Source organism: Phalacrocorax carbo, chromosome 20 (assembly GCF_963921805.1).
Source record: "Phalacrocorax carbo chromosome 20, bPhaCar2.1, whole genome shotgun sequence".
In the NCBI taxonomy this organism is placed as follows: domain Eukaryota; kingdom Metazoa; phylum Chordata; class Aves; order Suliformes; family Phalacrocoracidae; genus Phalacrocorax; species Phalacrocorax carbo.
In genome coordinates this window covers 6,939,129-6,964,298 of record NC_087532.1, presented here as the reverse complement: position 1 = coordinate 6,964,298, position 25,170 = coordinate 6,939,129, and the positions used below count along the sequence as shown (strand labels likewise).

At 42.4% G+C, this 25,170-nt stretch overlaps 1 protein-coding gene across 3 annotated transcripts in view; it reads right to left on the bottom strand.

Annotated features, from left to right (window-relative positions):
- PRDM2 (PR/SET domain 2) overlaps positions 1–25,170 on the bottom strand; it is a 75,731-nt gene that overhangs the window by 3,642 nt on the left and 46,919 nt on the right. Inside the window, exons 7-9 of one of the 3 annotated variants that reach the window (XM_064470563.1) lie at positions 20,218–20,328; positions 14,461–18,829; positions 933–1,068 (exon numbers count right to left, since the gene is read on the bottom strand). In XM_064470563.1, coding sequence (XP_064326633.1) covers positions 960–1,068; positions 14,461–18,829; positions 20,218–20,328 — 4,589 coding nt within the window. In that variant the 3' untranslated portion in view covers positions 933–959. Of the gene's footprint in view, positions 1–932; positions 1,069–11,153; positions 12,534–14,460; positions 18,830–20,217; positions 20,329–25,170 lie in introns of those variants that run through there. The other 2 variants (XM_064470564.1, XM_064470565.1) reach the window with 2 other exon arrangements.

The window sequence follows — 25,170 nt, the reverse complement described above, 5'->3', positions numbered from 1 at the left end:
TTTCCCCCAGATGTTATTTTCTGAACATATTTAACAAAGAATCAATCTCAGGCTGCAGCATCTAGATTCTGCTGGCACTCATTCTCACCTTTACCTTTATACAGGTAAGTATAGTGTTCCTCAGCTATTACATCAATATAAAGGATGTGATTATTTGCAGATTACAGGAGCAGAAGACAGTCCTGTTTAAAGTCAACCAACAGGAAATCAGTTCAGCTTCACCAATAACCCTGGACCAGATCAGTAATCTGCCCAAGCCCATATAGCTTCGTTACACCAGTTTGTCTCGCCACAACCCCAGCTAATGTTTTTGTACGTTATCCTGGCCCTGCGAGTTGCATTGTAATACTGGTCTTTGAGCTTTTGGTATTCAACCAAAGCAGCCAGCCATAAGACACACTCCCAGGCATATTTTCTGGTCAGAGTTAATAATTGTTCAGAGTTTACCCACTGAGCCTAAAAGATCAGAAAACACTTTGCCCACCACCGTGATCCGATACAGACAGCACTGCTTCCAAGATGGGGACAAACCCCATCCTTACAGAAGTTACCACCTTTTTCAAGCTCCCCACAGGATCCAGAGGAGCAACACCTCAGGCCTGAAAAGCTCATAAAGGAAAGAAAACTCCTTACATCTTCCACAAGGCTAAAGAGCTGACTCTGCCCTAACAGATCCTTTTGATCCAGAGGATGTAAGTACACATTGCTAGAGAAGACCTTGTCCCTTGTGCTTAACTATATCTGACATAGGGCACCTTGCTCTCCCCCTTCGTGCCTGCTTTCTTATCAGCGAGCAGTTACAAGAGCAACGACACTGGGTTTTCTGAGGCTCGGATAATATCTGTAAAGTGCTTTGCACTCCTTGCCCACAGAAACAGGAGAGGTAAGCTCTGCGCATCCTCCCGTGGCAGCGCCTGACTGCATTGCTGTACCTGGTTTGGCTGGACATGCAGAAGAGTCTATTCCTTGAAGAAGTGGGATGCAGTGCAGTTGGATTTCTTGCATTGCCTGGTGCTGGTGTTATGTGAAGAGGAGGAGGGACATCTAGAGGCCACGCGGAGTCTGTAACTGTACAAAGAGGCAGAAGAAACCCAAACACATGCATTAGGGTACCAGGGGAAAAAAAGCAGAGACATGCTTTAGGGCCCTGTAGGGGCTTTAGTAAGCGGTGAGGAAGAAACCCGACGCTCCACCCACACTGCAAGTACTGAGAGCCACTTCTGAAGGCAAGAGGGGTGTTTTGCCTTGCTCTGAACTTGCCCTGTTAGATTATTTAAGTAGGAAAAACAACATCAACTGGAACTAGCATCCAGCCTCCCACCCCATGTCCCAGTTAGATACCTTCCAGCTGGGACAGACAGACAAATCCACCGCTATGCAAAGAACAACTGAAAGAGCCACGGTCTATTTTCTCAGGACAGTCCATAGCAGGTTTTAAAACACATATTTTTGGCAACGGAATTTTACTTTATATAAGCATAACACCACATCTGGCCATCTTTCCCGAGGTCGAAGTCTGCAGCGCGCTTTCCCACGGCAGCGCTGCAGACTTGACAGGGACGCACACAGGCCACTACAGCGAGCGCTGCCACCGTGCCTTTATGGCGGATGACACGTTATTTCACTTCAAATTTTAGACTAACTCCACAAATCCCAAAGCCAACGTGAATATCGGAGATTTTAACGGACGGTGTTACATCTCTGCTGATTGTGATCTCAAGAAGAAAGCCTGAAAACATGAGGCACAGCAAGGGAAGCCGAAAGGCTTATGCCCAGTTTAAAACATACAATCTCAGTTCTCATGTATACCCAAGCTGAACTTCCTTACACTAAAAGATAAAAAAAAACAAAAATCCCCTATTTGTTTTTAAATTCAGCATCTTTTGCTCCCTTGCACACCCCTGTATTGCCTCGGTGCCTGCAGATCACGTCTGCTCCCCCTCACACCTGCGCACCCCCCCCACCACTTGCAGTATCTACACACCTACCTCGTATATGCAAATTCTTCAAAAGCCTAACCAAAACCAACTACTTACGTTCTGCCAAGAAAACATCTTTTGAAATATAATTCTATTACATAACAACATGTCTTAGAAAAGTTAAAAGTTAGGTTTTTCTCCGGGTTATTTTTAGAGTCCCATATACACCCTTTAAAGGAGATTTCAGCTATTGTTTGTCCTTCCATACGGATTATGTAGTGCAGGGTAACTGCAAGTTAGACATAAAGAACTGCAAAATTTTCCATTACAACACAAAAACAAAGCCACAGAAATTCTGAAAAGTAAGCAATTAAATTATTTCCAAATCAAAATCTGTGGTTAAAATAGTCTGCCAAAGTTTTGTTGTTGTTATATGTAAATCATACTCCCCAGCCTTTGTGAATTTAATGCTGAAGCATTCATCTAGTGGGTAAGAATCAGAAAGTGGTAATGAAGTCAACAAAAGCCAGATTTTGTTGTCCCATATAAGGACTGTTACCGAGGGAAACAGCAGAATATCCAAAATAAGTTTAGTTTGTTTGGCTTCGGTTCTTTACTATAACTAGAAGACAGAAATTTTAGTTTCTTTTTATTTAGACTGTTCCCATTTAAGTAATGCTTAATGTAAAAAAAATTAATTATGTCTTGTAAAAGTTCTTCTTGTGATCAATAACATCTGTGCGTTATTGCATGCGGTGAGCCAATGCCTAGATCCTGTGGGAAACTTTAAAATGAAAAAAAAGCTTCAGATCCAAAGAGACAAAGTTGCTGAGAAAATCCGACCTGCGCGTGCAAATGCCCACCCCTCGTGCCCCCAAATCCAAGATGCTGAAGGGATCTTTCACCCCCTAATTTCAACCAGCTTTAAAGCTAACAGATCTTTAGCTTATTGTTAGGAAGTTGAGGATTAGAGAGCAAGATGAAAAGGGATTGTTTTTCTAGACAGCAACTGAAATCGCGTGCTCAGCGGAGTTCTTCCCGCTGCCGTTCCGTCCTGCTCTCAAGTAGCCGAAACCGCACGGCAAAGCGCCGACCGCTCCCCGCGCAGCTCGGCAGAGCAGCGATGTCCCCTCGGCGAAGGCAGTCAGGGAAGCGGGGCCCTCCTCCGTTCCGATATTAAACTGAAGTGCATTGGGAACTATTTTTAAAGAGCCCGTTTAAAGCAACGGAGGGACGCCCGGGTGTTTCAGTAGCTCCCTGGGTCTGCAAGACAAGCTAATCTCGGGGGGAGGGGAGCTGACGTACCCCCGTCGCATGTAGGAACAGTTATTGCGATGGCTATTTTCGGCGCTGTCACTTTGCACCTGCTCTCACCATCACCCTCGCCGGGGTAACCGGAGACAGGCAAAAGGAAAGGAATTCTTAGACGCCCTGTGCCGATGCAGCCGAGCAATGAGGACTTCATCGGGAAGGGGCGAGGGGCTGTACTCCAGCCCCATCACACCCCGGTGCATCCCCGCCCTGGGCCGAACAGCAGAGGACAGACAGCACAGCCCATGCCACATCCAGCTCTGTCAAGTCCGCTGTGCAGTCCCAGCCAGAAACATGGAAAGTAAAGAACAGAAGTTAAAAAGGTAAAGGGTAAAAAAGAAAAAAGTAAAATTGGTAAAAAAAAAAAGGTTAAACAAAAGTAAAAGAAGGTTGGAAAAAAAGTAAAAGAAGGTAAAAAAGTTTAAAGACTAAAAAAAAGTTAGAAAAAGTAAAAAAAAAAAAAAGAAAAAGGAATAGCATCAGACTATCCTTGCAAGAAAAAGGGCACAGAAACCAAATGTTAGTTAGCAGGAAGGACTCGTCGTCTACACTAAGTTTTCTCTGTGAGCCAAGACTTCTGTATCAGGAGAAACAGTTTTGGTAAATGTACTAGCTATACCATAAATTAAAGCTAAACCAAAAGTTAAATTCTGCCTCTTTTAACATGTAGACAGGGCCTAAATCTCTCGGTCTCCGCTGAAAGCACACCCTAACCAAAGAGAGAGACAAATCACTGAATTTGGTGAGCCTCACTACAATAAAAATCCGCTAAATCCCAGGTCTTACAGTCTTCCATCCTTGGATCCGAAAGTGTTTCGTGGTATGAGTCAGCACCATAATCCCCCGTTTTCAGATGCAGAACTGAGTCAGAAGGAAAGCGATTTGCCAAGGTCACCCAGAAAACCCGCAGCCTGAAAGCAGAGGCAGGAACAAAGGCAAAGGCTCCCCTATCGCACTGCATTACTGCTCCCCACGTTAAACTGGCCCCGGAACGCTGAAGAAGTTTCACCTTATTTGTCTGAATCAAATTCCTACTTCCATATACCTTCCTGGGCCACCGAGCCTTGGAAGGAGCTGCACACGCAAACCAGGCGGCTGGTAAAGGTGCCAGATCCCGGCACACACCCTTCCCTCAGACATTCTCAAAATAAATTTGGTATTTTTAATGCAAATTACCTTGTCTTCTACCACACTTGTGCAATTAACATTCTTCCAAGTTGCTAGTTTAGTTCACTAGAAACATCCCAGAAAAAAATAAGCCAGTTTACTTGTGGGAATGAAGGCGTGCCGGGATCTGGGATGGTTGCTGGTCACACCAGTGAAATTCAGCGAACAAAGTCATCGCAGTATGTGATGAAACATTCGGGTGATTTAGGTTCACATTTTTACCTCAGTTAAAGTGCGTTTTTCTTGCAGGGCAAATAATTCTACGCTCCTACTCTAAAAAAATGTGGTCCAAAATTTCAGAAACACACACACTCCAACATACCTCCTAACAACAGACACGTCAGGGACATACTCGACCAAAACAGTTTACTCCTCTTAAATAAAACCATGCCTAAGCTGACAGACTGACTTCTGCAATAATTGACTGCCTGGGAAAAAAAAAAAGATAGAGAGGTGTGGATGATGAAGCCTCAATTCCTGGCTTTGCAGAATTAGGAGGTAATTTTACAGGGCAGGAGGCAAGCGAGGAGGGCTCGGGGCATGGATAAAAGAGATTTTGGGGCTTTCTGCTCTCAGTAAGAGCTAAAACATCGTGTTGCTAACCTAACTGGCATGTACTCTCTTGCACTAGCATATTGCTTAATGGGACAGTAAAAACTCAAAACAAGGACTTGGAAAAGCATCAACCACCAATTAAGTGAACTTTTTTTAAGGGCAACAAAATATTTAATGGGAGAAAAAAGGTTTCTGGGTAGAATTTTGTTGAGGAGGATGTCTCTCTTCTGCGGAAGAGTCCCGCCTCCGTGTACAAAACGCTGGGGGAGCAGCAGAAAGGATCTCAATGTGCTCTACTGCAGCTATTTGGAGACTTACGTGCGTTTATTTACGAAAGCAGTGAAAAAGCTGGAACATGTCAGAGTTTTATCTTGCAATCACGTGACGCTAAAGGACACAACGTGAATATTATGATTTTATGGTCAGGCCTTTCATGAATCTAAACTGGAAAAACCTGTTACTGAGATCCTTTGCATTCTCAACCTTCAAGAAGACACACAGCAGCACTGTCTCACCACAGCGGTTCAAAGACCTTAGTACCTTTAAAGCAGCATTGCTCCCCCACAAGAACGCACAAATAGTTTTGTTTCACGCATGTGCTCTAGAGTTCAAGTTTCTTCATTGTTGACTTAGTTCCACTCCCAGTGAAATCCTGCTTCAGACCACTATTGACTTCGGTGATGAACATCAAGCCAGCACTGAGAACTGCTGGAAATAATCTCACACCATGCCTACAACTACCTGGGAGCCTACCTAAAATTAATGTATCAACACCGTTGCACTTAAACATAATTAGTTTTTCAAAAGCAACCAGTGATCTAGAGTAGCCACTTTATTCAGCCCTGCGGATGGCTACTGAGCTCTTTTGGAAAATCAGTCTCCTGGATGGCACTCTAAATTGAGCTCAAAGAAATTTATTAGTCACTTTAAGAAATCTTGGTCTAAGTCTATAAATTTAGATGAACAGTATCACGTCGGCAATTTATCTTCTTGCCCTTTTAAAGAAGCACAGAGCATTGTGAGAGCCAAAAGGTGAAGAATGTTGGATTAAAAATAGCAGTACTCAAATACATCTTCTACACTGTCAAGTAATCTAGTCTGATAATTTGATAAAAAGTTTGTATCTACTGAACCACATTCATGACAGAGGAAAAGCGTGAGAAAACTTTATCACACACGGGAAGACTGCAGCTGATTTTTGTTTAGCTTTATACAGAAATGGTTACTCCCAACGAGTTCGAAACGACTACTGAAGGCCGGCAGAACCAGTACGACCCCTCAGTCCCGCACATCTCATTACACGGAAAAGGAAGCACAGAACGAAATGTGCTTTTGATCCAAAACGACAGATGAGTGAACGCGTTTGCCATAATGAACGGGGAATGCAGCTTCAGTCAAAGTCTAGTGACGTCTGAGCATGCAACTCTTCAACGCAGCTCGACGATGGAAGAATCCATTATTTCTCATCTTCCTACCTCCTTCCACACCGCAACGTTTAGCAGAAATCACAGTACCTAAACGAAATGCTACATACATCCTACCACCGAGTCCCAGCTGGAACATGACTAAGTCTGCACACGGGGGTTTGCTCAGCCCGCCTGAGCGCTTCCAAAGCAAACCCCCTCCCAGAGCAGCGTCTGCGCTCACAGCTCAACCCCGAACGGCAGCACGCGTAACAGGCTGAGCTCCCTTCTGCTTCCACTTGCTGCCAGGCCTTCAAACGCCCTCAGCAGGTAGCACGTCCTCTGCGTTCTCGACAGAATCGCTTCCCTGAAAAAAAATCCTCATTTGCTTTACCGTAGGCATTTAACTTTGCGGAATAGCATCGCCTGAAGTGCAGAAGGAACTGAGGCGGGCTCTGCTGAGACAGGCCCAGAGAAGAGACCATTACTCTCTCCTGACTGGCGCGGGGCACCGTGAGCAGCGCACGGCTCGGTCTTGCTGTTCGGCTGCGAGGCAGCACACCTCCCGCGTGTGCCGCCACCCTTGCACCGCACTGACCGAATGCTGAGCCTGTCTTTCTGAAAAACAAAACATCACCCACTGAATAATCAAAGCTGTTTCTCACAACCCTTTGGCAGTTTCTGGCAGTACTGTTGTCCAAAGCATGACTCAGAGACCCTGCTTGGCTTGGGAAATATAAAGGTCTTAGAAAAAAATAGGCCGAGATATATATACACAAACAAAGTGCATGTTGCTGATTACTAAGTTCCACAAACCACTCGAGCTTTGAATAAATTAGGAAAATGAAGCAGCTACCTATCTCTTAAGAAAAAGCCTCCCTCCAGCTTGATGCCTGCTCAAGTTTCCCTTTGAGTTTCAGTGTTTTACTGCCTTGTGTCTGGAAAAAAAAAAAAAAAAAAAAAGCAGTATTTCAATGCTCTTTTTCAAATGCACGCTTTCAAAAGTACACTCTACCAAAAGCATTTCTAAAGACTAAGAGAGTAAACGTGCACTATCAGCAAAATGAGAATGAAAAGTGATGAAGTATGCACGGGAAGCAGGAGCCAGAGGTGCCTCGATAGCACTGAGGCTTCCTCTTAACTCAGGAAGAGGTTTAAAAGTAGTCAGTGGCTGAGGAGGCTGTGGTCGAGACAGAAGAGGGCTCTAATACCTCCTGCTCCTTTCCGAGTTCTGCCAGGGCCCTCGTGTGAGACGCTGGATGTGTTACACCAACAGCTTCTTTTCCCACTCCTGGTCTAATAACCTATTTGCATTTTAAGCGTTAGGGCGGGGACCCCTGCCTGACCGTAAGCGGTGAGCACAAAGTACCACTGACTTCAGCTACAGCCTGAGTGCTACCCTGGTGCTAACTTCTCTCAAAAAAATACCCGCAAGACATGACTTAAATTGCAAAGCCAAGGTCCCAGAGAAAGCTTAGGAAATGACGCTGAGTCATTCATACACATGGAGCAAAGGCCCATCTTTAACAACTAACATTTTTCATTGTCTCATTTGCTGTGTAAAATGGACCATCAACTTAATATACCATGCCTTTCTTAGTGTTCCGCCTGCTTCTTGCTGTGAAATAGAATTACCTTCCTCACCTTCCCACTCTCCTAAAAAATACTGGAAGGTCCCACACATGCCCTCCTCCATTAGAGAGCTGCTGCTCACTTCTAGAGCAGCTCCGCCCCAAGAATTGACCTGGTTTCTACCAAAAAAAATACAGTATGCAACTCTAATTAAAATGCATCACATGGCATGCCTAAACAGGAAACGACGGATTTTTACTGCAATCTGAATACAAGCTCTTTTGAAATCCCCATAGCATTTGAATTTGTACTTTATTCCCAAGTGTTTTCCAAGACATCTATTTTGAGTAGCCTTTAGCTCTCCGTTCACTAGATACTGGATAACTGTCCGTCCCCAAAGCTCAGACGAAGCCACCCACTTCAGAAGATAATTCAGATTATTGTGGCTGTGTAGGTGAAGCTTTACACAGCTCCCATTAAACTTCTGTAAGATTCGTGCATCCAACTGCTGAGCGCTTTTCAAAACTCCAGCTACGCCTTAAAAACACCAAACACGACATGGTGGTTAATTCTACCACAAGTAATAATAATTTGTTTTTAAATATTGTATAGGGGTGGGTGACCCAAAATCAGCTTTGCTCTATATTGGTAGCAAAGCACCTTCAAACTACTATGAAATTTCATGCTAGTCCCAAGTTTCTTCGTAATTCTAATTTACCAGCTTAATTAAACAGAAATCATAGAAGTTTACCTCTTTTTCATAATTCACTTACCCCAAAAGCTCAGATCCAAACCAGCATGCACTTGTTCAGAATCTATCCTTTAGATCATGAATGGAAGTAGAATATCATGTGACTGGTGCAGATCACACACTCAGTAATGAAAAACCTAGAATTAGCATGTAAGGTCTTCTAAGTTCTCTTTTCAAGGTCATTCGCAGGCTATTTGCCTGTCACAGGTTACCACCTGCAACTCAGCTTCGCAGCTGAACTTGACTCCAGTAAAAGCTGGAACTGGCCCCAGAGTTCTGGAGATGAAGTCGCAAACCTCCGTAAGTGAAGGGAGCCCTATCGGTTTCCTCATTTGAAACTGAAAATTTACACATCAGATTGCCAGGATCTCGTTTTCTATGGCATCTCCCTAAAGAATATCATCAGGAACTAAACTAGAACTTGAAATAAAAGGCTCACAATACAAAATGCCGACAAAACGTAGTACCAGATATACCCTCGCCTACACAGAACAGTGTATGCAGGGGGCCCGGCTGCTTCACCTGGACTGTCTTGCGATGCCTCCATCAAACACGTTTACGACATTCTCTGATAGAAGCTGGTTTTTACTCCTTCTAGCAAACTGGGTAATGGGGGAAAAAGGTAAACAGAATGTGTTAGATCTCCCGCCTCCATGCGCGCTTCAGCATTAATCTTTTGATTAAACTGACACCGCACTTGATCTTGACCAGCACGTCAGCTAGCCTCTGCAAACAGGACAAGCTTCATTGTTTTCATTGCCTGCTTGGATGCATTCCAAGAAATGTCAGCACTTTGTGGGCATCATTACAGCTTTATTGTTGCATTCAGATCGTAAGGAGGCAGTTATAATAGCCATAGAAATTTAATTACGCAGAAGAGATGCAATAGTAAGAGTAATTACAAAAGCTGTACGTTTCCTATCTGCGATGATAGGAATGAAACGCCTTCCTTGATGATTAGCTCTCATTTCGGAATACAGATCTCCATCACGCAGCACTTCGCTTGAGAACCGGTGTGTATGAACGTGTGAGAACATCCTTGGGACACAACAGGATTTAATATCACAGCAGAGAAACAGTAAAGACAACAGCAGTGGGATTTCTGCCATAATATTAAGGAATGCAGGAAGGAAGCTGGATTATTTATGATCAGGTCACTGCTAGGCATCTCTAATTAATCCTTACAAGGTGATCAAACTACTGAGACCGCAGTAAGACCAACCACCAGCAGGTATTTAATTTGACAGAAAAAAGATGTGAAATGACTAGGTAAGTTTATGTCCCACCCTCAGGAACTTCAGAACTACAGGAGAGTTTTTACCTTTTTTCATGTTTCCTAATTCTTATAAAATACCCAAATGCAACTATGGGTTTGCAAACTGAAGTGTTTTCACCAAGGTAAATACAGTAAAACCTAATCAGCACTAAAAACCTTCACCGTGGCTGTCCAACCACCTAACCGATGCAATCGCTAGGCCAAGAATTCGCCTCTTTAACCGCGGCGCAGCCATCAAGCTGCAGCACCTACTAGCACCACGCAGACGTGCCCGCAGAAACGCCCAGCGCCCAACGCTAGAACTTCTCCATCACTCTACCGGGTTTTCCCTGTCAGTTAGAATCCTTTGGTACGGAGAGGATAACGTGTTCAAGGAATGACGTATCACATGAGAAAATAAACAGGGGGTTCTTGCCAAGGAATCTTACTCAAACAGAAGTATTAATTGGAATAGACAACTCCATAAAATATTAGCTTACTACCGGATTAGCAGTGAGTATGCTAAGAAATTGGCTACTGTAATACTGTTAGTCTTAATGATGTTATGCTGCTCCATCCGACCGCCACACTAACGTGGACACAGACGTTTCCAGCTGCACTGCAGGAGGCAGAACGCACATCTTGGAGGAATACAACGTTCCAGAATTCTCAGAGCTAAAACGCCTTACACACCATTCTTAAAACTAAACTATTTCACAAGCTTGAAGCACATAAAAATAGAACATTTTAACATCACAAGAAGTTGAAATGGTGTGTGAAATTTTAATTGAAATAGTTTAAATTTATTAGCCGTGTCCACAATTAGAAACCAAAATCTAAGACTAACTGAGAAGCGTCAAACGGGCATAAATCTGTTTCAGTGAACCGGGGGCAGACAACCAAAGGATGCAAGCACACTTAATTCCTTCTAGATGTACATTGTTCCATTTTTCCTGGCACATCTGGTTTCCATACAAAAGGCAAGTTTCCCACAAGTTTTTTAAAATTTTGCTTTATTGGTTACAGTTATATAAAACGTGTCACGGTCGTTCCATCTAGTTGGTCATTAAGTGCTTGCAACACCACAGAGACCCTTTAATACACCTGCAACCTCCACGATGAATTGCGTGCTGGAGCAGAGCAATCCCTCTTCAGCGGCTTACCTGCATTTACAGTATCTTCAGCAAGGCTACAATGTTCAAAAGCAACCACAACCCCACTTTTATGGCAAGTTGTATTTTTTAATGTTTTCATTAGAATAGTCTTTATATCACTCTCCAATAGAAGAAACAATATAACTAACAGCAAACTTTAATACAGGAACAGGCTCCAAGATTAACAACCCAAAATGAAAACAAAATGAAATTAATGTAAAATGTAGATCACATATAGTACAATTGAAGTGTCCAAAACAGTTTAAATTATTTTAAATATTTTATTTTTTTAAACTTGCTACAAATGCTTTGTACAATATTTCAACATAAAGTCCCCATAACAGAAATGTAACAAAATGGGAATGATAGTGAAAGTGAAAGTTAAAGTGGCACGAATTCACCAAACAAGTAATAAACTACAAATTTTAAGAGGTAGATTACTTTTTAAGTCAAGAACAAAAAAAAAAAAAAAAAAAAAAGAGGGGTGGCTGAATAAAGAAGCTAGTCACTTTCCATCCATTCTGTCATTAATCTTGAAAGCTCTATGAACACATGGCAAACTGTATTTCCATAAGAAGCTGTTATGAACAACAGACCGATTTGCTGTCTTAAGTTATTAGAGGTGTACGACCTTCTAGAGTAATTATATCTTTAACTTTCAAAATATACAGGTATGCAGTCCTGGTCTAGCCTTCTTATCAATAAAAAGATACACTTAATTCATTATATATACGGTATTTAGAAATTGATATCGGTATTTCATTGCTATATAAAGTTTCATTTGCGTGTATAAATAGGAATCTGGAAAATGCATAAAACATCCAAATCAGGCTCTTTCCCATTGTATGCTGGACATCTAAAAGACTCAGGAAGTGAGGAGAAGGCGGGAAGAAAAGGAAACGCTGCGTGCTGGGTTGGCCTCTACCACTTCATTTAGACAAAAGGCTTTAAGAGACTTAATACATGACAAAAATACTTTGAGTGCAGCAACATTTGTTGTCCCTGAATCTACACTGAGTTACTGACAATACTAAGGAACCTGCTTTGCCAAGTACACGACTGAACTGCCGGTACGCCATTCAGGAAGATACGGACAAAACCAGGATCTAAGCAAACACGAGAGCAAAAGATTTGGTTTAATTAATCCCACTATTTCGTTTGATGGCTTTGTGTGGGTTTTGTTTGTAACAGTACCCTTCTCTTATCTGAATCATCCTGTAGCCCAGCACGTGTGTCAAGCACAAAATAAGAAAATCTATGCCTGACACTGAGTATTAGCAAGAAGCCTGCAGGCAATTTTATGATTGAGAGTCAGCTTCAGCTGGTTTCGCAAGCTTGGTGGATTTCACATCCATTGTCGTAGTGCTTATCCTAAGTTGAGCATGCAACAGCTCTACCATGTCATTAAGGGATTTTTTTTGTTTGGTTTGTTTTTACAGGAGATTCCTAGAAAATAAAGAACAAAAACTGAATATAAATGACAAAACAAACTATTTGTGAACGGTGTATGTTTACACAGAAAAACTAAAAGGTGAAAAAGAAACTTGGAGACAAATACTACACGAAGCAAGTCTTGAAAAAAAAAATTAAGATTTTGGGGGTGGGGGGAGGAAAAAACCCACTAGTGCCTACAGAGCGGAACTGAAGTTAGCGTGTGCTGATGTTAGTGCAGGAAGGCAAAAAAATTCTTCATACTTTACACTGGACATATAAAACAAAGTTGACTAGACAATCTAGATTTATGAACATTACTTCATAATCAAAAAGCAAGAAATCTTCTAAGCATTAAGTATGCATTGAACCAGTAAAGACTGCAAGCTGCCAGAGTATTTGAGACAGTCAAGGAAACCTTACCCCTAGGTAAATTGTTATTTAGCCCAAATGCTATTAAACAATTTCCATATGCACAGATTTCCAAGTACTTGTTAGTTTGCTTAAGGTCAAATGATTAATTTAGCTGGAAAGATGTGTCATTCTGGCACCATGTAAAATACGAAGTTTCACACATAACACTAAGGGAGCAGCTGATGAGAATTAAGTAAATGAAGATGTTTACGTCCCAAGAGAACAGGCCTGGTAGACAGTTCTTGTTCCTTAAAGGCATTTTTTACACCATTAGTCTCCAAATTCCAATAACATTTTTCTCCTTCAACATGTCCTAATTTAGCCATTGACTATATTAAGTCAAATTCCCCTCTAGCACTTTGGAGTAATTCTCCTACATTGCACCTTTACTTTATGAAGTACTTCCTCAAAATTTTCACCTAGGAGGTCTTCACCCTAAGACACACAAGCTGCAAACGGTTTGGATTTTGACATTTCTTGACAAATTCCACTAGGGGCCACTTGTTCTGAAGGAAGCTGCCAGTTCCTCCCCCTCCTTCGCCATCACTTACTTTGATTAAAAAATACTACCTTCAGCCATAAATCTGGGGTTAATCCCAGCCATGCACTGTAAAGACCAAAACCAAAAGGACTCTGAATTACCAGCGAGCTTTGTGAAAGTTACTCGGCAAACCAGATACCTCTTTCCAAGAATGACAGGGCAGGAGCCTGCTAATAACAGGCATAAACACTTTGCAAAATACCCGATTGGTTTGAGAGACTAGATGAAGACGTAAATCGGGACTCAGGCACGTAGATTAAGATTTTATTTATTTATTGAAGTATTACCCTTTCTTGTGATTAAAATGCTTCTTCTCAAAAAGAAATAGAACTTTAATTATAAAATTTGTTTATACTGAAACATAAGAGCATGATACTTCTAACAAATTTACATGTTCATGTAACTTTTCTTACACATCTATTTCCCTTATATTAAGTATTTAATGATCTGACTCAATTAGTATGCACATACATTTTTTGAAGTATTTGGTCATGGTTCAGTGTGGTTTTTTTCTGTATATACCATATGCAGAGAACGCTTTTTATTAAAAACTAACAATGCAAGTTGAGTGAGTAGAAAATGCAGCCATGATTTTTAGCTTAGCGAACCGCCATAAACTAAGCCCAGAACGATTCTGGGCCACCATACATGTTAGATATCAAATACAAGGTTGTTGTCTCCAATAACATTAACGACGTTCAGTTTATTTGCACTCAGGCACTGACATTTTTTTTTTCCAGAGTTTTCAATTCAGTTTATAATTAAAGACATTCTCTATACAAACTATGTATTATTTCATGACATGACAAAATGCATCAAGTATGTACATCATGCCTCAGCATGACTGAGCTACTTAACCACGTTTTAGGAAATGCAACCTTTTTTTTTTTTTATTTAAGTATGAGAAACTCAAAAAAGACCAAAAAAATTGGCAGAACTGCAACCAACGTGCTCCTGTGTTGTTTCAACTTCAAATTAAATGCTTACCTGAAATCTTTTAGTTCTTGCTTTGTACTGCTTTCATCTCTTTTGTTTTCTGCTGCCTCTGCATTTGCCGCCTGCTGTAGGCTTCGGGTAATAGGTCCTCCAATCCTCTCTCTAGATTTTACAGTGAATCTGTCTGCCTTTTTCTTACTTGCCACAGCAGACTTACTTGGCAAAACAGCTTTGTTATTCCTTTGTATTCTGACGTGCAACTTCCGGGATGCTTTGCTCGAGATTCCAGAGGAACTGTTCTTAGCGACCACCTTAGTTTTTTTCCCATCGACGTGGGACATTTTGGACACTCTTACAGGACTAGAGTTCCTCAGTGATGAAGATGAATTTGGCTTCTTAGATCGGATAGGAGGTACAAATTTAACGTTTTGTTTCGATTTGAAGGACGCAGAGGGAAGCTGGGTTTGTGCGGGTCCTGAGGTTCGTGCTCTCGTCTTGCCCAAGTGAGGCTGCATGCTCTGCATTTTGATCTCTGCATCTGCTGTTCGCCTCCGCTGGTTGGTGCCTTTTTCACCGCTTGCAGGTGAAGAACTTGCACTTTTTTTGGAAAAATTCTTTTTAGATGAGGGAGAGATGGGTTTTTTGGGACAGCTATATGACGCATGTTTGTTCAAACTTCCAATATAAGTAAACTCTCTATTACAGTAGGGGCAGATGTGCGGGTCTGACTCGGATGGATTATTTTTCAATTCTGCCTTCTGCTGGGCAGATCTCTTTTTCTGCAAGATAGCTCTCTGGACAAGCTGGTTTTTCTTTTTTAATGCACTTATTTTTAGTTTATTTGAGGACATTTTGCTAATCTCAACATTGAAATTAAGTCTTTTAGGCTGACCCATTCGTCTGAAGGCATTCTTTCCAGGGCCAGCTATAACCACCATGCCATTCTTAGGCTGCACTGTCTGTTTCAGTGGTACTGGATTTTTTTTAGGTGTGTATCTCTTTTTGTCACTGGCAGACGCGCAGGCCAATATATGTTTGTGTAACTCAGGCATGTTATCAACACTTTTCCCACATTTTGTGCACCGAATGGCAGTAGTAAAAGTCTGTGGAATATTGTGGGTAGTGAAGTTTGTTGCAGTAACTCCGATACCCATAGGATTCCGATGGTGATACTGAAATGGAGGTGGTTTAAAGCTTGGGTAGTGTTGATTGAGGCCCATACGAACATCTGGATCTTTAGATTTGACTCCAGAAGCCATTATTTTTATAGTAGTATAAAGCTCTTCGGAGGAATCATTTAGATCTTCATCTTCCTCCTCTTTAGACGGTTCCAAAGAATCTTCTGGCAGGCTCTGCATGTGCTCCACGTTTGCCTTACTGGGATCAGTAAAATTCTGGGGTCTCAAAGTCCCACTTTCAAACTCATGATGTGTGCACTCTTTGTCTGGATGGAGATCCCGCTGATGCTGTTGCAAATTGCACAAAAAAGCAAATTCCTTTTTACAGACCGAGCAAACAAAGATATTTCCTACTCCATGAAGCAGAAAGCGATGTTCCGACAAGTCTGTTTTATCCCTAAAAAGCTGTACACAGAATTCACATTTGAAGGGCCATTCTTCAGCATGAATGGATAGATGCTTCGTTAGGTCTTTAATGGAAAGAAAAGGTGATTCACAGACATTGCACACAAAGCTTTTGTTGAACGTTTCCTGCACCACTACTGTTTCACTTGAACTATGAGGATCTTCTCTTGCTTTCTGTTGTTCGTTTTCAGCTTCTTCCTGTTTTATTATTGGGAGAGTATTTTCAAGATTATCAGCAGAGGAGACAACAGAAGAAACTACAGAAAGAGGAGGTGGAGATGGAGATGACGAAGATGAAGAGGAGGAGAAAGAGGAGGAAGAGGAGGAGGAAGAGGAGGAAGAGAGCGTTGGAGGACCAGGTGAAGCAGCAGAAATAAGAGGTTCAACAGAAGGAACAGGAGATGGAGAAGGAGAAACCGTAGGTGAAAGGACAGGTAGCGGAGACTGGGCAGTAGTGTTAGAAAGTGGCGATGGACAAGAAGAAGTGTTAGTAGCACTGGCAGAGACATCTGGAATTGATAAGGGCATTGTCGGAAGAAGGGGAGGAGGTGATGTAGCAACTGTTAACACAGGCGGGCAGGGTGGTGGGGAAGGAGGATTGGTTGGTGTTAGCAAAGGAGGCAGCTGGCACATGGAAGGTACAGCAGATGTCTGTGGCAGAGGGGAAACAGAGGAACTAAGGGGCTGAGCGTCAACAGATGATGCAGATATTCCAGGATCCATGTCAGGTTCTGCCTGAGGCTCCACGGATTTGCCTGGGCTTGTGCTCCTGTTTACACTGAGGGTGCTTTCTGTGGCTGCATCCGTTCCATTATACTCGTTCAGCAGAACCTTCTGTAACATGCAAGTAGTTGGTTTCTTCTTTTTAACACCACTACAGGTTGGCTGTATGGAATTTTCTCTATATTCCCTAATTTCAGCATCGCTGCAAGGCTTCTTGTGCACACTTAAATCTAAAACAGACTCCCAGGGAACCTGATTCTTACTTTTGACATCAGACCTTTGTTTCACACCACTAGATAAATCCAGCGGCTGCTGGTTGCACACATTGCCAAAAGTCGGAGCTGCTGTCCAGTCTTTTGATACCTTATAGTCTTCAAAGCAAAGAGGGCTCAAAGTCTCTTTTTCCTCCCTTCCAGACAAGCTCCAAGCAGGTGAGTTGCTGTGGCTTTCTAACTTTGGCATTTTTGAACTCCGAATATTATCATTCCACACAGTTTTTCCCTCACCTGATTTGACGAAGTCTCGAAGTACTGGACTGTGCTGTGGAGAACTGGGAGGAGAGCTGGTCCTTCTTTTAAATCTACTGGATACCGGAGGCAAAATAGGTGATGACGTAACAGAAGGTCCTAGTTTAGAGATTTCACTTGATGGAGTTATCTTCTTACTGTCCTGTGTCTGAAGGAGCTGTTTTAATTTTGATGACAAATAAACACCTTTTTCTTTATGAAAAGGCAAGCTTTCTGTTGAAATGCTAAGAGGAAGGTTTAAAGAGCTAGTAGGAGTTATAGGTTCTGGGTCTATTTCAGTTTTTATTTTTGGTACTAGAGGAGGGCTGGCAGTTCTCCTCTTTTTGGATTCATTGCTCCCACTGCTAGAGGGTTCCTTAGGAGGTTCATTCACATGTGCCTGTGTAACCTTTAAATTTGAGGAAATTTCCACCGTGACTGGACTGATTATACAATTTAGTCCATATAAGTCTGCAGAGTTGGACTCCATCTGAATCACGTCACAATTGCTAGTGCTGCTGTTGGACTGAATTTTACCATCAATGTAATAATTTAAGTTTTCAGAGATATTGCTGGAAATATCCATAATATAGACATCATCTACTTCACCTTCCTCTTCTATTTCCGTACTTGCTATATATACACTCTGGACTGGTGGGGCCTGCTCTGTCTGAAGTGGTGGCTCTTCAGTAAAGAATCCTTTTCTTCTGACACCTTTGGGAATAAGGTGACGCTCGTGAACCCTGCGCTGATGCCTCCGCATGTTGGTGTGAGTTCCAAAAACCTTTTTGCAGTATTTGCATGGATGCAATTCTTTGGGCTCCTTATTTTCCTCAGCAAAAGCAGAGTTTGACATTTCTTGGGAAACTTTCTCAGAATCCAAGACAACAGTGTCTTGCGCAAGACTGGAAACATTCAGGTCATCTTTAAGACCATCATCCACAATTACTTGGTTATCAGCAACGTTATCCAAGTGCTGTGATGACGTTAGTGTTAAGAACGGTTTCCTTTTTGGCCCTGCCTCATGGCGTCGCTCATGTCTCCGCCTGTTAATCTGAGTACCAAAGGCTTTCCCACAATATCGACACTTGAAAGCGTGGTTAACAGTAGATATATGGATGTGCATGTGGCGCTCAAGTCCTTGCTTTGTTGTAAACTTCCTCTCACAATGCTGACAGGGAAACATGAACGTTTCCTGAACGTCACCATTTGATTCACCTCTCGCTTTGGGAATTTTCACAACGAGCTTTTTCTTCGGAGAGCTTTCTGGAGAGTCTTCCGATGTACTCTTTTGCTCTTCCATAGAGTCTAGCTTTTCTTCACATATCAAAGGCATTTCAGCATTTTCTTTAGGCATACTGGTGTCTTCTAGCTCCTCTTCATCTTCCTCATCTTCATCATCCTCCTCTTCATCATCATCTAAATCATCTGATGCGCAGCTTATTGCTTCTCCTTGTTTGTCTTCAGTTACCATTTGTGGTTCACTGGTAGGGCTGGGGATCATCAGCTTTGGAAGTACATCTTGATTTACCATTTCCTGAATCACGGCTGTTTGTTCCAGGGACAGCACAGCAGAAACAGAAGGCGTTTCATCTTCCTCTTTATGACCTGATACACAAAGTATGAAGAGAAAAACATGAGTCTTTTTTAAACAAACACTTAAGTATGCTACATCTATCTTCTACCTCTTCCTCTAACACAACATATCCAACATTTATGACCCAACACACCAACACTATTTCTCACCATTGTGATTCATTTCTGCGACTGGAACTGTATTGAAAAATTTCCTTTCTGGAACTTCAGCAAAATGTAGGCAACTGCCTATACTTAACAGAGGGTCTTTGGACTGAGCATTGTGGCCAAGAAACCCAAACCAGCCTGAAGAGCACCAGAACATTTCAAGAAACCTCCCAAAAAACTTTCCCGGACTTTTTTTTCCGGCAAATAAATGTCAGGAAAGTACGGGAATACATACAAATAAAGTACATAGGAAACCTGCCAAGCAAGTTTTGGATTGTGACCATTTCCCCCAAATTAACAACAATAAAACAATCTGGATTTGGACTGTACTGCATAGCAAGGTGTACCTTGTATCTTTCCATCCTTTATATCAGATTTTCTATTAGTCATTGCCTGAATGGCTATTTCCTACACTTCTGAATCAGAGCCTGCACGCATCTCATTTACTGGTGTGGACAGACTCTTTATTCACGCCTCTGCATGCTAGTCTTGCCTATCTGCTGTCAGGTAGATCCATTGCTGAAGAAAATGACTTTGCTGCCAATATACACAATGCTGCAGAAGTGGTTACATGTATAGAGCAAGAAGTTCCTCGCCATTCCCTAGCTAGGGCGTAAGACGCCTGGAACAGTGGTGCACGTGGTGTGCAAGCAGAAGGGACAAAAGAATGAAGGAATGGAAGAGTTATGGGTCAAGAGAAGTTCAACAAAAGACAACTGAAAGAAATCAGTACCTATACAGGGCTTTAAACAGCAGCGGCAAGTTTTACATCCTTGTAAAACAGACAAAGAGCTATATATTTAAAATATCTTTCAGGCATTTTCACATACACACGATGTGAAAGGCAAGCCAATTTATAAACAACCTTTGCGAATCATTTTTAGGACAAATAGCATGCTTAGCGAGTCGGTACATTAACACTATTTTTCTCTCCCCTTGACACTGACTTCTGTTAAATAGCAATAAATAATGACTGTACAACTAAGCTCCAAAGACATTATTTTAGAATAAGGTCTTTGCTCTTTGTTCTAAGGAGTCTGGATTTATGTCTATATTTTACAGTACATTAGTTTTCCCTCTGTCAGAGTTGCATGTTTAATGACATACGTCTGATATTCAAGTTCCTTACTAAAAAAAGTTTGGGCAAACGTTCACTTTGCTACACTAACATAATATGCTGACATACTAAATGTGACAAAAAGTGTCCTTTGATTGAAAAAGATAGAAGGAAAAAAAGACAGTTGATAACTCACCCTCTTTAGAATCCCTCATATCTGCAGAGGTAGAATCCAAATCAGCCTTTTTCTGTTTTGTATCCGCTGCCTTCTTTCCCTTGTTTTTACCTTCCTGAGTCTTTTTCTTTCCTGAGGGGAAAAAACCCAACATTTATTATTCCTGTTGAACACTTTTTATTTTTCATATTTGAATGGCAGAATTAAAACACCCAGCTTTGGAATATTACACACTTCTGCAGAAACCCTATTTTCCTGAGGAATATGAATCCAGATCAGTAAAAAGATCATCGTTCAGATAAAGCAGTAAGGCTCTAGAGCTGAGAAGAAACTAAAAGTAAAGACAACAATGGGCTTCTAAAAACCTATGGCTCTGAAATACCTTACTCACTTTCAAAGCAGACTAGACTAACAGAAATATATTGTCCGGAGCTAACCAGCTCACATCATACAGTTACCCAACACCTTCAGATAGCTATTAAATTACTGTATTTCATACAAGTATATGGAAAATATTAAATTTCTTCATATACTGTTAATCCTTAATGTTAATCTGAAGGCTTTAGGAAGTAGAAACCCATAGAGGCTTCTCTACTTGTATGAACACTCTCAATAACAACTTGAACAGAGTTATAATAAAAGCAATGAAGTAATAATTCAGCCCCCTCAGCTGGAAGACAGGGAGCAGAACGGAGCCCCCATAATCCAAGGGGAAATGGTGAGCGACCTGCTACAGCACTTAGACACACACAAGTCTGTGGGGCCGGATGGGATCAACCCAAGGGTACCGAGGAAGCTGGCGGGAGTGCTCACCAAGCCACTTCCCATCATTTTCCAGCAGTCCTGACTAACTGGAGAGGTCCCAGTTGACTGGAGGTGAGCAAACGTAGATGGACTGGACGCCCATCTACAAGAAGGCCTGGGAAGGAGGATGTGGGGAACTACAGGCCAGTCAGCCTGACGTCAGGGCCAGGGAAGGTTACGGGGCAGATCATCTTGCGTGCCATGACGCAGCACTTGCAGGATAACCAGGGGATCAGGCCCAGCCAGCATGGCTTCATGAAAGGCAGGTCCTGCTTGACTAACCTGATCTCCTTCTATGACAAGGTGACCTGCCTAGTGGGTGAGGGAAAGGCTGTGGATGTTGTGTCTGCCTAGATTTTGGTAAAGCCTTTGACACTGTCTCCCACAGCACCCTCCTAGAGAAGCTGGCGGCTCATGGCTTGGATGGGTGTGCTCTTCACTGGGTAAAAATCTGGCTGGCTGGCCGAGCCCAGAGGGTTGTGGTGAAGGGAGTTAAATCTAGCTGGGGGCCGGTCACAAGTGGGGTTCCCCAGGGCTCAGTGTTGGGGCCAGTCTTGTTTAATCTCTTCATTGATGATCTGGACGAGGGGATCGAGGGCACCCTCAGTAAGTTTGCAGATGACACCAAGCTGGGCGGGAGTGTTGATCTGCTCGAGGGCAGGAAGGCTCTGCAGAGGGACCTGCACAGGCTGCATCGATGGGCCGAGGCCAGTTGTGTGAGGTTTAACAAGGCCCAGTGCCGGGTCCTGCCCTTGGGTCACACCAACCCCAGGCAGCGCCCCAGGCCTGGGGCAGAGGGGCTGGGAAGTGCCCGGCGGAGAAGGCCCTGGGGGTGCTGGCTGACAGCCGGCTGGGCATGAGCCAGCAGTGCCCGGGTGGCCAAGGAGGCCACCAGCCCCCGGGCTTGTGTCAGCGCTGGTGTGGCCAGCAGGAGCCGGGCAGGGATGGGGCCCCTGTGCTCGGCCCTGGGGAGGCCCCACCTCGAATGCTGGGCTCAGGTTTGGGCCCCTCGGGACAAGAAGGGCCTGGAGGGGCTGGAGCGTGTCCAGAGAAGGGCAGCGGGGCTGGGGCAGGGTCTGGAGCACAAGTGTGCTGGGGGGCGGCTGGGGGAGCTGGGGGGGTTTAGCCTGGAGAAGAGGGGGCTGAGGGGAGCCCTTCTCGCTCTCTGCAGCTGCCTGAGAGGGGCTGGAGTGAGGGGGGGGTCGGTCTCTGCTCCCAAGTCACCAGTGATGGGACGAGAGGGAACGGCCTCAAGCTGCGCCAGGGGAGGTTTAGGTTGGGTATTAGGGAACATGTCTTTACCAAAAGGGTTGTCAAGCCCTGGCACAGGCTGCCCAGAGAGGGGGGGGAGTCACCATCCCTATAGGTGTGTAAAAGACATGTAGATGTGGTGCCTGGGAACACGGTTTAGCAGTGGACTCAGCAGCGCAAAGTTAACAGTTGGATTTGATGATCTTAAAGGTCTCTTCCAACCTAAATAATTCTACGAGTCTATGATTCTATGAGTAACATTGAGAAGACTAAAAGCAGCATGATCTTGACCAACAGGCAAAGACAGCAAAACCAAATTAGATGGAACTGGGTAACAGTGAAATATGAAGGCATTTCATCATGTCCACTGACACAAACAAGCTTGCTAACATTTCTGTTAGAAAAATTAAGAAGCGTGTATTAGTTGCACAGGATGATAAACACAGCAAAGATGAAGGCAAAATAGCATTATGCAAAGACCCAATCAGTGACGCAAGATATAAAGACAATGAAAACTTCATTTACCAATACTCTACAAAGTTATACTGCTTATTTTTTCCATTACTCAAAGATTCAGTCCTATAATATATAGAAATTATGATAAGGACTGTGTAATACAAATGAAACATTAAGGTCTTCCAAATCCAATTCACTGCAAAGACCATATTCTCCATACAGAATAGTTATTTTACATACAACACTGTGGCTGAGACACCAGTCTCCTCTGAAACTTCACACTTCTACACACCACCTCTGCAGGAGCAAGAATTGTCCAGAAGCAGCAATCCAAATTAGTCCTTTGCTCCCTCTCACACACAAAACACTACTTTTTAACGCATGACCCTGCCTTCTAACCAGAAGTATGCATCATAGCCCTAAATCCATTTCTTATTTAGAAGCACATTCTTCCAACTCACAATCCCATCGACAAGTTCTTCCTTTTCTTCCTCAAAAATATTTTTCACATCTTGAGCCAAGAAACTAAAATGCTTTTAAAAAATGTTCCTCTATTCAAACTGAAAATTTCCAAGTATGCACCCCCTTCCAATAGAAGAGATCACAGACGGGTCAGCTTTAAAAGGAAATGTTTGTTTTTATTTGAACATTCTATTCTATCTAAATAATCGGCTGTATTTCCTCTCAAGGAGCTCAGATTTCACAGGCTCTCCCCAGATTTCTGGTGTATTTCAGTTTCATGTATATAATTACCTTTTTTTTTCTTTTTTTTTTAGTTTTCTTATTCCAATTTAACAGTTTTTAGTCTGAGAAACTGACAATAGTCACTCAGAATGAATTTTTGTCAGCCTTGGAAAATACGCATGCACCCTTCATAAAGTGAACTACCAATTATCTCATAATATCTTCAAATATTGTAATAATCCCTGTGTCTAAACCTGCCATAAAGAACCGACACTGCTTTATCTGACAATGCAATATTCAATTGTATTTTATACCAAACACCTGCAAGTTGTCAGAAGACTTAGCGTATACTTTAGTGTTCATGCAGGCATAAGGAGTTTAAGTGCATCTTGACCTGACGAGCTACTGAATGTCCAAATTTGAACATAATTTTTTATTATCAGCACCTCTAATGTTTGTAACTACAACCAGTAGTACCGAGATCTGAGTATGAAGGATTTCAAGTATGTTTCCAGAAATATCTGTCAAGTCACCTGGAATCACTCCTGTACAGTAGCACAATCAACAAACTGTTCCAATTCTAGTTAAAATGTCTAAACGTGAAATTTCAATACATTCTTAGGGAATCAAACAAGCACCACAATACACCTTAGGAGCGACGTAATGAAATGTATTTAGTTACTGGAACCCTTGAAGAGCTATCAACTTTTTTGCAGACTGCTTATTGTTTGAAGACCAACATCAGTATCTTGACTTAAATGACAAAATTCTAGAGTCACCTCTCACCTCTAACAGGCGAGACTGGAAACCACACGGGAAAGATTGCTCCACAGGCCCCCTTCATCTACACCAAACTTGGCCACAATCAGAGATGATAATTTACTAGATAGTGCAGCATATGATAGTATCGCAGATGTAGAATTAGATGTAGAATTGCCCCGGTACTTCAGCAGCACTGAATTTCACAGCGTAACGACAGGTTACTGTAAAAGCCTTCAAACTAAGACCCAACTAATTCTTTCTTAAATTAAGATTAGAAATATATTGTGCTCTTTAAAGTGTGAGACAAAATACATAAAACCAACAGTAAAAATCACTCATAAGTGCTAAAGCGTGCATACGTTTTCCAAAGTGTCATCCATTTACAGAATACAAAATTTATAGCACCTCAATTATAATCTGGGAATCACTAGAATAGCAGGATTTGTACCCAAAATGGAGTTTTTTCAGTCACATACTTTCTTATGCTATTGACGGAAAGAGGATCATCTGCAAGTTCTCTTGCCACACTCCGTGAAAAAAAAAAAAAGAAGATGGAACCTGCTCACGATGCAACCTGCTCACTGATAGAGCTGGAAATGTTTCAAGTTCTTTGCCTTTAAGCATAAACACACTTGAAGATTCATCTAGCACCTACATGCCCTTATTCAGAATAGTGAGCAAAACTGCTTGCGTACATACGTAATTTTAGATGCATCAGATCAATTTCTGACACATATCAACTGGAGATACCAACCGATTTTTGATGTTTTCCTTTTACCACTTTAGTTTGTTCATTTTCTAGGTTGCAGCTTTCTTCATAAAGGTTAAAAGAATCCACTCTACTCAAGCATGGCAAGGACTGTCCCAGACGCATCCACTTTGTGGCCCTGAATGCTCAATAGCAGATGCCCAGGAAGAGAATTTAAGGATAACAGAAAAGTGGTGATACATCATTGATATGCTCTCCCAGCTTTCACATGTCTAGAGTTCAGGAACTTTTGAAAATATTTAATAGCT